The sequence below is a fragment of the Thunnus maccoyii genome, chromosome 17 (assembly GCF_910596095.1).
Source record: "Thunnus maccoyii chromosome 17, fThuMac1.1, whole genome shotgun sequence".
NCBI lineage: Eukaryota > Metazoa > Chordata > Actinopteri > Scombriformes > Scombridae > Thunnus > Thunnus maccoyii.
The window spans coordinates 5,221,584-5,236,356 of NC_056549.1; the positions used below are offsets into that span (position 1 = coordinate 5,221,584).

General features: G+C 39.2%; 1 protein-coding gene across 1 annotated transcript in view; it reads right to left on the reverse strand.

Moving 5' to 3' along the window:
- Window positions 1-14,773, reverse strand: part of cfap61 (cilia and flagella associated protein 61) — a 42,200-nt gene that overhangs the window by 10,114 nt on the left and 17,313 nt on the right. The window contains exons 16-20 of the mRNA XM_042390093.1: window positions 13,726-13,853; window positions 7,043-7,135; window positions 5,743-5,911; window positions 5,330-5,507; window positions 356-648 (exon numbers count right to left, since the gene is read on the reverse strand). Of these exons, the coding sequence (XP_042246027.1) occupies window positions 356-648; window positions 5,330-5,507; window positions 5,743-5,911; window positions 7,043-7,135; window positions 13,726-13,853 (861 nt within the window). The remainder of the gene's footprint in view (window positions 1-355; window positions 649-5,329; window positions 5,508-5,742; window positions 5,912-7,042; window positions 7,136-13,725; window positions 13,854-14,773) is intronic.

Below are 14,773 nucleotides of genomic sequence, written 5' to 3' on the forward strand. Positions count from 1 at the left end.
ACGTACAAGGACAACAGGACCCCATCTACGGTATGTTTCTATTTTAGACTAAAATGGAAAAAAGCAGACTTCAATATCCTCTTCTGTCTAAAACAATGAATATGGGAAAAACACCAAAATTACTTTGTGCTTGACAAACACAGTCTGCTTCCAGGAGGGAAATTAACATCCAAACAACAGCGACAATCTGGTGAATTCAGCCTGTTCCTTGTGAGCTTTTCAGCTCTACCAGACACCTTGGCTGGTAACCCACTATTGTTTGGATATCATGTTCTTTTGTAAAAACTAATAACTGGCTGGATAAGCTGTTAAATCACCCAATGGATTTTGAAAGTCACCAGAAAATTTGACTTACTCCACACTGCAGATGGAGGGGCTCTGTGTCTGTGGTGAATGACACCGATGAGAGAGGGTCGGGGTGTTCGCCATTGTTCATCTGAGCCAGCAGGCAGTTATGGTGGACCTGGACTTTGGCCTTCTCCATGCTCGTCGTCACAGCCTTCTCCACTTCTGGGTCGCTGAAGCAGGAGCTGCGGGGTTCGCATGGTGGAAGTACCAGATGGATACGAGATCCCTCGATGCCGAGACTGAGCAAAGTCTCCACGGTGGTGTAGACATCAATGCTGTTTCCATAGACGACGGCATTATCTGAAGAGACACGAGGAAGAGACAGTTAATATAGTGTTTTCAGGGTGATTTTTGTTCATTTTTGGGGTTAGGGGATTTACTTATATAGTTAGATTTGGCAAAAAAAGGCTCAGCTCTTTGACAACAATAATGCAGGCATGACTTAAGTGCTCTGCCTGAAAACTATGTTTCATAAATGTATTTTCTGAAGACAAACTAAGTTTACATTGAAGTTGGCTTTTCTCTGGCTGACTGGTTTGGAAAAAAAGCCCGTGAGGAAACCTTTCAGGAAAACAAAGAACTGTATACTTTTATTTGAATCATTGTTCCGCATGTAGGAAAGAGCTGAATTTGTAATTACACCTGGTAGGTAGATATTCACAGTAATACTCTCTAGGCCATCAATTCATCCCTGGAGTGTACTTGATTGAAAATAATTTTAATTTTAATGCTAATAATGATCAGAACAACATGAGGAGTCTGCAGCCATGCTAGCAGCTCTGTGAGGCTGTACTTAAGCTAAAAGCAACATGCTCTCAATGAAAATTCTAACATGCTGATGCTAAGCAGGTTTAATGTTTACCATGTTCACCACCTTAGTTCAACATGATAACATTTGCTAATTAGCACTAAACACAAAGTACAGCTGAGGCTTATGGGAATGTTATTAGTTTTGCAAGTATGGTCATAAACCAAAGTATTAGATTTTAAAAAAGACCTGATGATGGCACTAAAGAAAAAGATTACCAAAGTTCTTAGAATTCATCCTGAGAAGAACATGAAAGTTTGTACCAAATTTCATGGCAATCCATCTAATAGTTGATGACATGTTTCTCCACAAACCACAAATGTAACCTCATAAGTCAGGGCATCACCAAAGTCATTATGATACATCATCTGGAAACCATGACTGTCTGGACCAAATTTTGTCCCAGTTTCACTGGATAAGAGAAAACTTTGACCTGCTGTTGGCACTAAAAGTCAGAAAGTCACCAAAGTCAGTAGGATTCATCATCTGGGGACTATGAATATCTGTACCAAACAACAATCCATCCAATAATTGTTGAGATATTTCAGCCTGGACCAAAGTGGTGGACCATCCCTTGAGCCACATCGCTACTGTGGCTAAAAATCCCTATTAAGTAGATATTTTCCCCATTCAGTCCTGTTTTCACAAAAAAGTTCCATGCAATATCTAAAACTGATGGATGAGCCTCAACATTGGACATCCAATTAAAGTAACACCTCATAATTTTAAATGACACTGCTGAAATAGCAGCAACTGCTATTTATGTTTATGAATAACAAATGTAAACCAGTACTAGCTTTTAGACTTTGTTACGCACTAAAAAATAATATAGAAGCAAACTACACACTACAGTAATAACACTTGTGCTGAAAAAGAAGATCATTTTGGATTCATTTTTTCAGTTTCAGTGCTCCTGTCGTTACTTCTGATTGTAGACACAGTAGATGTTTATCTTAAAAAATTATAACATTCCAAATACAAGACGCTCTACAATTTAGTGAGACTGAATGCTGACCACGAAGCACTGATTTCTAAAAGACGAGTGTATTTTGCAAAGGAACTCTTCATTTGCACTGCGGAGGCATGATACAAATGATTTCCCGTTTTCAATCCACGGTTTTCCTGTCAACAATAGTTTGTGCTCAGGTGTTCCAGACAGCCTTGGAAAAGGACAGCAAAAGCTACACGTTTCACAAGAGGCCCTCAGATTCCTGAACAATGAACCACAGATGCACCGAGAGAAATGAAAAAATAAACAATGTAAATCTGAACATCTGAATGAGTTCTTCCCAAGTAAATCCATAATTTGATGCACGCTCTTTAGAGTCCTCTTGACATTTTGCAGAACATACAAGTTTCTATACAATGAGTTGGACTATGTGGTCCTCATCTTTCACTGATAATGTTTCATTTAAAGGAACAATGCCTGGAGCAGCAGGGCCATCAATGGGCCCATTTCAAAGGATCTTCCAGAGATAAACCAAGATTTAATAGGTGCATTCATTCATTTTTATGTTTTTGTGAGTGCTGGAGTTCATATAATAGTTACAAAACAGATCATTTTATGAATCTTAACTAGTGGGCTACAGGGTGTCCCTCATAAACAAATTCTTACAAACACCTTAATGTACTTAAATTATGTGAGAAAAAGAGTGTTGCCTCCGCAGTCATTGTTGGGTTGCAGGATAATGTCAAAGACGGGCATGAAGTAGTTGATTGCCTGCAAAATATTTGTTTCCCTAAAATAAAGTAGAAATTTTGCAAGCTGATCCCCAGGATCAAGATCAGGATCAGGATCAGGACATCCCTGGATCGGGCATCAGCTATATAAAGCACAATCGTTTTCCTTTAGCTGTTTGTACTTTAGAAAATATTAAAGGCAGGTTATTCAGCTGTCAAACATCTAAACTAATTTTAGTGTAGTCTCGCTGTGGGCTATGTATTTACTGTAAGCTGTATTATGTAAGAAGAAAGAAAGAAAATAACAAAACATAGTTAAAATAAATACTGTATAGGACTCAAATGTATTGAATATTAAAGGGATTTAGGGGAAATATGTTAACAAGACGTTACAAAAATGAAGTGTTGTTCAAATCTTACTTGAAGTAGATACAGCTAATTAACTTTATAATGTGGACAGTATCATGTTTTATCTTTTCAGAAAGATTGATGATGGAAAGCTTCTGTGTGAAAATACATTGTGGAATGGAAGCTAATGGAACCAAACCTAGCTGTGAAGAAGAGTGGGACTGTGGTTTTCTAGACCAACAAAGATGAGTGTATTGGTGATTGTATTATCGTGTCTCCATTTCCCTTTTTACTGTCTATTTTTGATAAACATTTACAATAACTACAGTACATTTTTATATTATGTTTTCAAACATGAAAATGGAAGAAATAAGCAATAAACATCAAAATAACCATATAGAAACGTGGTGACAGTTGGTTAAACAATGGAAAGATTTGTCACTGTAAACAGAGCTCAAAGAAATGCTGATATGTGTGAGCTCAGTCTGAGACAATCGAACAAAAGAGCCAAAAACACTAAAATTAGACTGTAAATTAAAAGCTACTGGCTTCTGTGGATGGGGGAAGCTAGCTGCCCCACAAAGAATGTTTCATCTGCAGGGAAAAACAATCAAATACAGCAATGTTTTCAAGTAAGCTCAACACAAAATACCTTTATTTAAGCTGCAAAGATCGGAAATACTTCTAGTGACTAAAGCTCCTTTTTCAGATTGAGTAAAAATAAACCTACATTATCTGTTAATTCATCTATTCATATAGTAGAGTAGAGTTGGTGTTGGTGATGAACACAGCTTTCAACAGCTGTTGTACGTGGTCTCTGTCCATGGTGCTGAATGAAAAGAGCGCTGCTACCACTGAACCATCAAGGCCAGCAGAACATAAAGCTTCTCCGCTGTCATCAATAAATCTATATTCCACTGCTCACTTAATCAGTTTACTGCTTCTGTTACAAGAACTACCCAAGGAAACATGTTATATATGTCCTTTATCTGTAGGTATTGAATGCCTGTCTGTCACGTTGCTGTTAGATCTGAGAAGCACATCCTCATTTGTTTTTTATCAATTGTTTAACTTTCTATTTAGTTCCATTTGCTATGACTGTTTTTATTATTGTTACATTAACAGATATTTTTCTTATTGTCAACAAATCCCATGAAAAGACCAAAACCAATAATGAACTGATCTACTAACAAGTATCATGTGTGTATCTAAAGCCTGATGTATCTTATTCCTCTGTGCCGTAGACCTCTGTTGTTGTCCAAAAACTATTAAAAACATGTCAGTGAGCCACACCGCTGCACTGGGTGACATGTTCCTTCATTACTATGATTACACTTACTATAGTTTATTTTGACTCACTCCCACACATACTGTCCTGCTGCCAGAAAGACTCACCAAAAACTACAGCGACCAGCTGTTTTAGGAAATTACTGAGTCTTTTTTTAAAAATGAAACTATATTATTTATGAGCTGTTTTTAAAGATGTATTTCTTCAGTAGGAACCAATGAGCTTTGAGCTGAGAGCCGCAGACATAGTAGAGAAGTCAGAAAGTATTGAGAGATGCACCAACACATTTGTGGTTTTAGTGTTTTCATGGCATTTGTTGTGTATAAGAAAACATATAATAACAGCGGCCTTATCATCAAAAAGCTAGATGACTGCTTAAGTCTGTGAATGCTAAAATATACAGTCATTTTCTATTTCCTTTTGCTTTTATTATTAAAATTATGGAAATAAACATGGTATCTGCTTGAGTCTGCCACTGCAATTTGCATTTATTAATGGTTTTCCTTTATGACTGGGATCAACTAATTAGTATGTATAAAAACCTCACTCTAGATCACTGCACAATTCCTTCAGAGAGCAGATTAATTTTGCTTAATGACACTGTGTATTTTTTCCTGCTCTGAACAGCCTGGCTCTCAGAAACTGATATGATAATGGAAAATGGATGGAAGAGGCCGACCTGATTCACAGAGATGAAAGATTTCTCTGCAGCTAATTAGCTGCTAATTATACCGGGGCACTTCAGTGCTGACTGGCTGAGTAATGACATACTACTACAGATTAATTTTAGGTGCTCTGTGTGTATGTGTGTGTGTGAGTGTGTGTGTGTGTAGGGGGGGGGCGGCCTGTTCACTTACCCTCCAGCTCCACAAAGTTGGCGCACAGCCAGCGGCGAGCAGCCATGCAGTCGGAGAGGTCGTTGAGGGTGAAGAGGTTTGACGGTATGGGCCCAGTGTATCTGCGGTGAGCGGACGGAGTCTGAAGCTGGCTGTTTGTGATGGACTGGCTCAGATCCACACCGGTGGGACAGGGCACCTACAGCATCACATAATAATGTAATTACATCTAATTTGATTTAAACTGCACATTTCATACATCAGTATCATCAAAAGTACTATACAAACAGTTAAAGCAGTTCAGGGTCAGACGATGAATCACAAACGAAAATGAGTGGAATATTGAAACTACAGATGAACATATATGATATAATTCTTGTGTTATGCTATATTTACAAAATGCTTGTGTATGTTAATGCAAATGCGTGTCTCACCTGGTACTGCAGGCCTGTACAGAGGATGAGGTGATCGTAGGGCACCTTCCTACCACCAGACACCAGAACAAGTTTGGACTCCCTGTTGATGCCCACCATCTTCCCAGTGACCACATTGACGCAGGAATGTAGAGGGAGCTGGGCCAAGTCTCTGCTGCTGTACGCATGACTGCAGGAAACAGAGAAGAAGAGAATTAACTTGAGAAACTAAGATTCTGTTCAGTTCTTCTTCAAGCTAACTGCAATAAGCTTTTCATTTCCAGGTCTATATTTTTAATCTAGGGCTCCAAAGGAATGACTTTGCATGATTTACAGTAAAAAAAACAAAAAATCGTATTTATTATTACTTATACTGGCTCTTCGACCACAGTTCAGCGTCTGTGGGAAACAGGCTGATTTAGCACTTGTTTCTTTAAGGCCCCCCTCCCAATGAGCCCGCTGTGCTCTGATTGGCCAGTTCTTGGAAGCTGCCCCTCAGGCTGCTCCTCTGGCTCGGGAGGCTACGTCAACAAAACCAGCAACAAACTATAATAGCAGGATTTCACTACTTTTTCTCATTCTTTACTCAAAATGTCAACCTCTCAAATACATCTGTGCGTGTTTGAGCTAAAATCCAATCAAAAATATGAGAGTGGACAATGCAAAAAAAACCCAAAACGTTGCAAACGAAGCATTCAGGGCAGACTGAAGCCCTGGCTTCTGACTTGCAGGGAGCATTTCTACATACAATCACTTCAAGTTTGGGAACTTTGACCATGTTTCGCATAGATATCCGACATCATAGCAGTATAGAAATAACAGAAAATCACAAAAAGCATAATGTGTCCCCTTTAAAGATTATATATGTGTTTAATTTACTTATTTTTTAAGAACTTGTAGCCCCACCCCATTGGAGTCCCAGCAGTGCTGCACCATGGGTTTCAACAGATTTTGGTCACAGTTGGGGTCTGCAGTAAAACGTTTTTGCCACAATAGCGGCTCGACGGATGGCAAACGCCTGTCAGGCTGTGCTGCACTTTGGTCCAGACTGAAATATCTCAACAACTATTAGATGAATTACAATTAAATTTTGATCAAACAATCATTGTCCCCAGAGGATGAACTCTACTGACTTTGGTGATCCCGTGACTTTTCATCTTACACCATACAGTACATGCAAACCTGCAAAACTAATCACATTACTGTCAGCTCCGGGTGTAAATTAGAAATAATATGCTGAGATACATCAAATTAAGTTGCTCTATATAAAATGCCACAACATATTATTCTGTCTTTATGCAATGCTGTTACATCCACTAACCTTGTGGACAGAAATCCGACGTCCTCGTCGTTGTAGTCGCCGCGGTAACCGTGTGTTGAGATGAGGGTCAGCTTGTTGAACCTGAGGTGAGGGCTACGAGAGAACAAACAACAGACATGAGTGCTTTTCCACAGAATCTAGTGAATACATGCAGGGCACAGTGTGAGAGGAATGTTTTTTCTGGGGAAAGAATAACTTTAATTTCTGCGTTCTTCATCCTGTGATGTGTCACGGTATTTAGAAAGTCTGGCTGATGTCAGCCGTGTTAGGAAGAAAATAAAGAACATGAAATAAAACTCTTGACTTTGCTTTGTGTACAAGGAAGCTTTGAACCATATATGAACACAGTGATACCTCTGAGAGAGTGTTTGACACTTGTGGTAAAAATATCAGCTGCTTCTAGTGTGAAATATAAAGAATATGAGCTCAGTTAAAGACTATCTCTTGGCTCAAACACAGCACATTTTGTCTTTATATGGCCAAAACAGGATTTATTTTATTTGGATCAAGGCTTAGTGAGTTCAACCAGTGTTGTCCTTATTGGTCAGATTATTTTTCTGCTTAACCCTCTGTTATCTTTGTTATTTAATTATCTGCATTACGGTGTTTGCTAGACGGTAGTCCGGATGGAGAGGGAAAAAATATTTTCTCCACCAGCCTCTATCAGGCTTTACATAAACACAATTTTCTGCCAAAGTTAGAACAGATTTTGTTATTTCACATGAAAAAAATTCTGTTATCATCTCACTGGATTGAAGTGGACGGGACTACATAGTGGCCTCTGTCAGTCAAACACAGTGAAACCACATCCACACTGACCTGATGAATCACTTTAACTGTTTTTAACTGTTAAAATCTTCATAAATAATGACTCTATATGATTTTTTCAGAACTTAAACTTTGGTTATTGTTCATTTAGTCAGGAATTGATTTGAAACTAGCAGCTTTAAAGACCCTGAGCAAAAAGGATAACAGAACTTTTTTTGAGAGAGAGAAATGCTACCATAATTACCTTTTCTCTCAAACTGTGATTGTTTGTTCATGGTTCGAAGGTTTGGGAAAACCATTCAAAGACCAATTACAGATCTCCCAGAATAAGCTGGTTGGGGTTGAACCCAAGGACACATGGTGATGAACAGCAGTTAACAGCTGAGTTGTTACTATTGCAGGTTTAAGCCATACAACTCATTCATATACATACTATTTACAAGAACAAAGGAGGGACCCTGAGTATCTAAAAGATCAATTTCATGGGGTTGAGGGAGCTCATGCCCACCAGACTAGAATTACAGTCGCTGACTTGTGCTTGAAGAGTTTTAACACCAACATTTATTCAAATTACTGGCACCACAGAACCTAAATGAATAAGTTACCTTTGCTCATTAAAAACACGAGTAATATTAAAATGATGTTCGAATTATGAGAAACATTGGAGATGATGTTTATCACTGTTATTATCTTTTGTGTATAATTTATGTAATTTTTAAATTATTACAGCATAGTTGTTTTGCTGTTTAATTTAGTTTGATTTTACAGTAGTCATACTGATACAGTAGTTATTCAACACATTTCCGGGTCTATATTTATATTCTGGGACTCTACTGGAATATCTTTGCATGATTTACAATTAAAAAACTCCTTAGTTATCTTCTACTGGCCCTTTATGCAGCCATTCAGTTCAGCCTCTGTCTGACACAGGCTGTTTTAACTCCTGTCTCTTTAAGGCTCGCCTCCTGATGAGCCCACTCAGTTCTGATTGGTCAGCTTTTGGCAGGCTCTGGAGGCTATGTAAACAAACCATGCAACAAACTATAGTAGTAGGATTTCACTACTGTTTCTTGTTCTTCACTCTAAATGTCAACTTCTCAAATACATCTGTACATATTGTATTACAAGCCATACAAGCCGAAATCTGATTCTTAATATGAGAGTAGACAATGCAAAGACGTCAACTCGTAGGCAAGGTAGTAAAAAGGTTGGGAACGAAACATTCAGAGCAGGCTGAAGCACTGGTTTTTGACTTGCAGGCAGCATTTCTACATATATTAACCTCAAGTTTTGGAACTTTGACTTTGTTTAGTATAGATATCTGACATCATAATAGTATGTACATGACAGAAAATCACAAAAAGTAGAATATGTAGAAAAAGAAAAATAAGTTTATTGTGTTATCCTTGAGTTTTGTAGATGTGAGTCTATGTTTCTCTTCTTTTAATATGAAATAAATTAACTAAGCTGAAGTGTGTTGTTGAAGCCGATACTCTGATGAGAACGGAATAGAGTGCAGGAGATTGTTTTGTGCAGAGCATAGATTTGATCTGGTGAATTCACAATTTAGCTTGAAAATTTGCTTCAATAAAACTCAACTGTGCTTCTTAAAACACTGCTGATATATGACGCTAAGTCTCCCTGCTTAGAAGTATAAATGATAAAATCCTAAAAGACATTAAACATATCAAAATCTCAGATGTTGAATCCATGGTTGAAATCTTCTCAGGAGGTACTTCTCCAGCCTACTGAAGCATTTCAGCATGAACAATCCTGAACAGCCCTCCTAACTCTTGTGTGTTTACTGTCCACGTTATAAACCATCTCTTGTGATGCAAATTACCTCTTTTGTTGTGGCCAACGGGACATAACACTGCTGATAACAGCAGCTCCAGCTCCTACGTTCAGTGAATAGCAGAGTGTGTACCTCGCACAGTGCCCAGCCTTATCACACTGAAGCCTCTGATCACCTCCTGCTCTGTTCTTATCTCAGCTTCCTGCTAAATTAACGCCCACCAGCACAGATCTACAACACCAGACACCAAAATGTTGGTAGACTGACTACTAATATACTGTAGGAGGACTGTTGTGTTATGTTACACACCAATAAGACTGGGCATTATGTGGATATGTGGATATTTACCATTTCTACTGCAGGTATCTGATTGTAATATTTCTGGTTGTACACCACTGTGGTCAATCTTGCAAATCAATTAGCTAGATTGCTTCATGGTAATACTGGATTTACAGGATTTTTGCATTAATGTGATGATGTACCATGATTTGTCAGGTATAAAACTCCCCAGATTAACCAAACACAGACATCCCCATCTAGTTATGTTATCTATTAATGCAATGCCCGTTCAAAACGAGCCTGTTCGGAGCAGGCCGATTGCTTGGCCTCCAGTGTTGCTGCTGCAGCTTTCTTGAGAACCGCTGAACCACTGAACTTTCTTAGGTCCTCAGCAATACACCCGCCAAGTGTGAGGTTGATCGGATGAACGATTCCTTGAGTATACTAACTGTATGCACATATCTTAGTGTTTAAAAGTTGGATAGATTCAAAATATTCAATCATGAAAAGTTTAGCTGATAAGAGTGTCATTAACATATCTTAATGTTACAAATCCGTCTTTGTCATTTATTTTGAAAGTCTGCTGTTGCCTCACATGTTATTTTATTTTAGTAAATGGCGGAAGTAGCTTAGTCCATGTGTAGTCGGAAAGCAGGTACTCAGAGTTCAAATATATCATTGAGTTTTTGCAGTAAGTTAATGTCTGAATAAATAAAACAAACAGTATTATAACATGTAAAACATTATGATGTTGCTGTTTGTGTATAGATACAGAAACAACACCTGATTGGCTGCTGTATGTTGCAGCTATGCGTCTGCGTGGCCACCATATTGGAGAGTTCAAGATCGGCTAAATGTTTTCTCTTAATGATATCTTTAACTTTTTTCATCCAAACAACTTCACACTTGATGCTGCACTACCTTGGGTCGTCAGCTATACACCCGCCAAATGTGAAGTCGATCAGATGAACGGTTGTCGAGAAAAGCAAAGGACAGACATACATACATACCAACATACAGAGACTCCTTCCTTTATAGTTAGATAGAAGGTTTCACAATTAAATTTCCAGAAAATATACTATATGATGTTTCAATTTTGCAAATGCCAGAAAATAATGAAAAATGCCCATTTCTCAGAGCCAGAGGCCAAGCTGACATCTTCAGATTTCTTGATTTGGACCAACAGTCCAAAACCCGAAGATATTAAATTAATAATGATATAAAACAGAAAAAAGCAAATTCTCACATTTGAGAAGCTGGAACCAGCAACTTTTTTACTTGATAAATAAATTAGATTAATTGATTATCAAAATTGTTGTTGATACATTTTCTGCTTATGGACTGACTACTTGTTTCTTCACTCTACTCTCTAATAGGGAGCAGCAAAAAGAACATGTAAGACATTGTAAATGTTTTTATCCAATAACATCTGCTGATTTATAGATTAAACAAATGTATACAATAAAAAAATCATTAGTTGTCATATCTAAGCTTTGTGACATCAATGGTTTGATCTTTGGTTTTGACGTCAACATGCAAATAACAATAATAATCACAGCAACCATCAGACAATGACTGCAGTCAAACTTTCCTTGTTAATCTGTGCCAGAAGGTGGATTTATGCCGCAGCACTGAGGCATTAAGGCCCATTATTGGTGTCTGGATGTGGCTGAATCAGTGGCTCTGGATTTGCTGTGTTATCAGCCGGTGACAGACGGCCATGGTGACCCTGCAGCCTGACCGCGGCGAGCAGAGGGCCGAGCCGCCGCAGAGCTCTTTATCTGTCTGACCCCGTCCCAGCCAGTAATGGAGTTGGGGGGGTGGTGCTGGTGCTGCTGGGCTGGATTCAATGAGCACATGGAAAGCTGTGTAGGGGTGGAGGAGGCAAAGGAGGGGTTGGACGTTTGGGCAGGGCTGATAAGGGGGGCCCCAGCAGGCCGAAACTGACCCATCATTCACCCTCTCAATGCGTCGCCGCCTCACCATTAGTTCAGCGGACACTAACTGCCTCATTAGTCAACTCATTAGTGACAGCAAACACAGATCGCTGCAGCAGATCCCTGACAGGGGGAAACAGTGGAGTGGCTAATTAAAGGGGGCCAGCGCTGGCCCTGCTGAATGCCAGGCGTCAGACAGCTGCGTGCGCCCGCCCCGGCGCTGCAGCCGTGCCAGCCTCGCCAGTTCTGCGAGCTGTGAGCTCTCGTTCGCACAAAACACTGACCCCGGTTGCCTGGCAGCTATCACCTGGTTCTGAATCAGCAGCCCTGTGCTTCTTATTATTTACTGGAGCAGTTAATCTCACAAAGCGAGAACGGAGGCAAACATGTAAAACGTCCGACCCGGAGTCAAGTGACATTTCCAGAGATTGGATTCCTGGAATAAAAGACAATAAAGAAATGAAAGAGAAGAGTGTGGAGCTGCTCTACTTGGGTTCAGGGTCTTAAGGGACATTTGGGGAATTTATATACAGATGCATCAGTGAATACTGATGTGAATACTTTTCATTATAACAACAATAAGCTGTTACCTGAGCACTTTATGGGAGATTCATATGTGCTTTTACCACATAAAGTGTGAAACTAGTCCTCTGTGTTTACTGGATTTTGGAGATAAAAGTGATTCTCCCTCTGTGTTAGACGTACAGACAGTGTCTCCTCTGCCTGTACAAGTTCTAGTTGAATGTAATGTTTGATTCTGGTTTGGTGTCTGGCCCTGTTTTGGTTCTACTGCAGCAAAATGGTTCCTAATTCTGTCATTTACAGAAAGAACGTCTTTCATCAAAGTTAGGTGCATACAGTTCAATTGAAGTTTTCTTCATTTTCATTTCCTCTACCGTGTTGCAGTGAGTACTCAGCCATCAGCGCGAGGCCTCAGACCCTCCTGACTCACTGCACCTCAGTTTTTTTTTGTAATTTGATTAATTGCAAATTTGTTTAAGAAACTGCACTTCTAAAGTACAATATTCCTAATTTTATAGCCCTCTCTCATTGACGAGCTCCTGCGTCAAAATTTAGTCTTAAGAACTTTATTGTGTTAGTTTTTTATAGTACTCACATAGTGTGTGGTAATTTCCTAAAACAGCTGGACATGGTAGTTTTTAAAAGACAAATGGGAGGAAAAAGTGCATTTTGGGCTGGGACTATTTTCAGCGGTGGATGAATCCACATTTGGTGCTGTAGTGAGTATTTCTGGCAGCAGGACAGTGTGTGTGGGATTGAATCTAAATACACTACAGTGTGTGTGTTCATGGTGATGAAGGAACATGTCAGCGTGGCTCACTGATGTGTTTTTAATAGTTTCTGGACAACAACGGAAGTCTACAACACAGAGGAATAAGATATCAGGCTTTGAATACACACACTTGTTAGTGTTAGTGCCAATAAGGCCCTTTGAATTGGAGATGCTGTATATTATATAGATACTGTATATTCATTGTTGGTTTTGGGTAAATATATAAAATCACCAGACTTATCCTTCAATCAAATGACCTCAGTTTCACTGACAAAGACAATCTGGATCCAGGAAGTAGTATTCCAGCAGAGTACTGTTTGTATAATCTGCTGTGCGTGCTGTCCTTGGGAACTTGGAAACATCACGGTACATACACAATGCACAGATGGTGAGAGGTGTGTGTGTGTCAGGGGAGTTAATAGGGGGCCCCAAAACAAATTTTTGCCCCAGTATCCCTTAACAGATTAATCTGCCCGTGGTTACAGAGAAAACAATTTTTGGTCACTGCTGCAACTATCAAAAAAAAAAAAAAAAAAGTCAATAAATACACAATCTACTGCACATCTAGGAGAAAAATAACACTGAGGAGCTTATTGTGAGGCAGACTCACCAGAAACAAAGCACCTCGAGGAAAGATAAACCTGTGTCCGACGCCCCCACCACCACAATCCTGGCATTAACGGTGACCTTTGGCTCCATGGTTAACTTTCTGCTGATGAGGCTGAGAGCAAACGGTGCCTGGAGGAGGAGGAGGAGGAGGAGGAGGAGGGGGGAAGGACACAATCTGTCAGATTCACTGGTTTTATATGGATAAAAACAAATCGGAGGGCATTAGTCAAACCCAAAATGACTGGTGCCATTTTCGGGGAAAATTAAATAATCCATCAAATGCATGTACCTTAATTATCAAACCACTAAAAGCATTACATAATGATGTGTCCAATTTGCCCATTTGAATTTTACAGGATGGAGCAGGAAGCAGCTTTCATCAAGGCACTTAATCTGCCTGCTGATGAGACGGTCCGAGCTTTCAGAAAAAACAGTCTTTAACATTTATGAACAGTTTGAGCAAAATCTAACACTTCTATAATCTGCAATGAGTGAAACTTACTTAATACCAACAACTTTCCTTTTACAGCTTGGACACAAATTCCAAGAAACACTTGAATTGAGAGAACAGATACATCTTGAAGTATTTCAAAACAGATATTTAGCTGATTGATAGACCTTTTGTGGAGGTTTTGTTCCACATTAAATGTGACATTTGCGTACCACCAGGTATTGTTTTCTATCCCCAACAGAACAATATCTTGTTTTCTTCAGCAGAAATGACAGTAGAAGTTGAGTTATTATTATGTTATTTTCTTTTGTGCACAGCTCTGCTTCTGATTAGCCTTCAAACTTCAACTGAAGGTCTGACATCTTCCCCTTTTTTGTTCATAAATACATGAGAGTTGTAGACACAGCCTGATGCAGTTTAAGGTGCTTTATCGACTGTATTTTTCTAAAGTAAAACTCACTGATTTATCCTCATCCGGTGTAGTTTGCTCCCCTCCCCACTGGCTCGTATGTTTTAGCATTGTTCTTGTTCTTTTAGTTCTATATTTGAACAGCTGAGGTCCCCTGATTGTAATAAATGGTGTCTAGAGTGATAACAG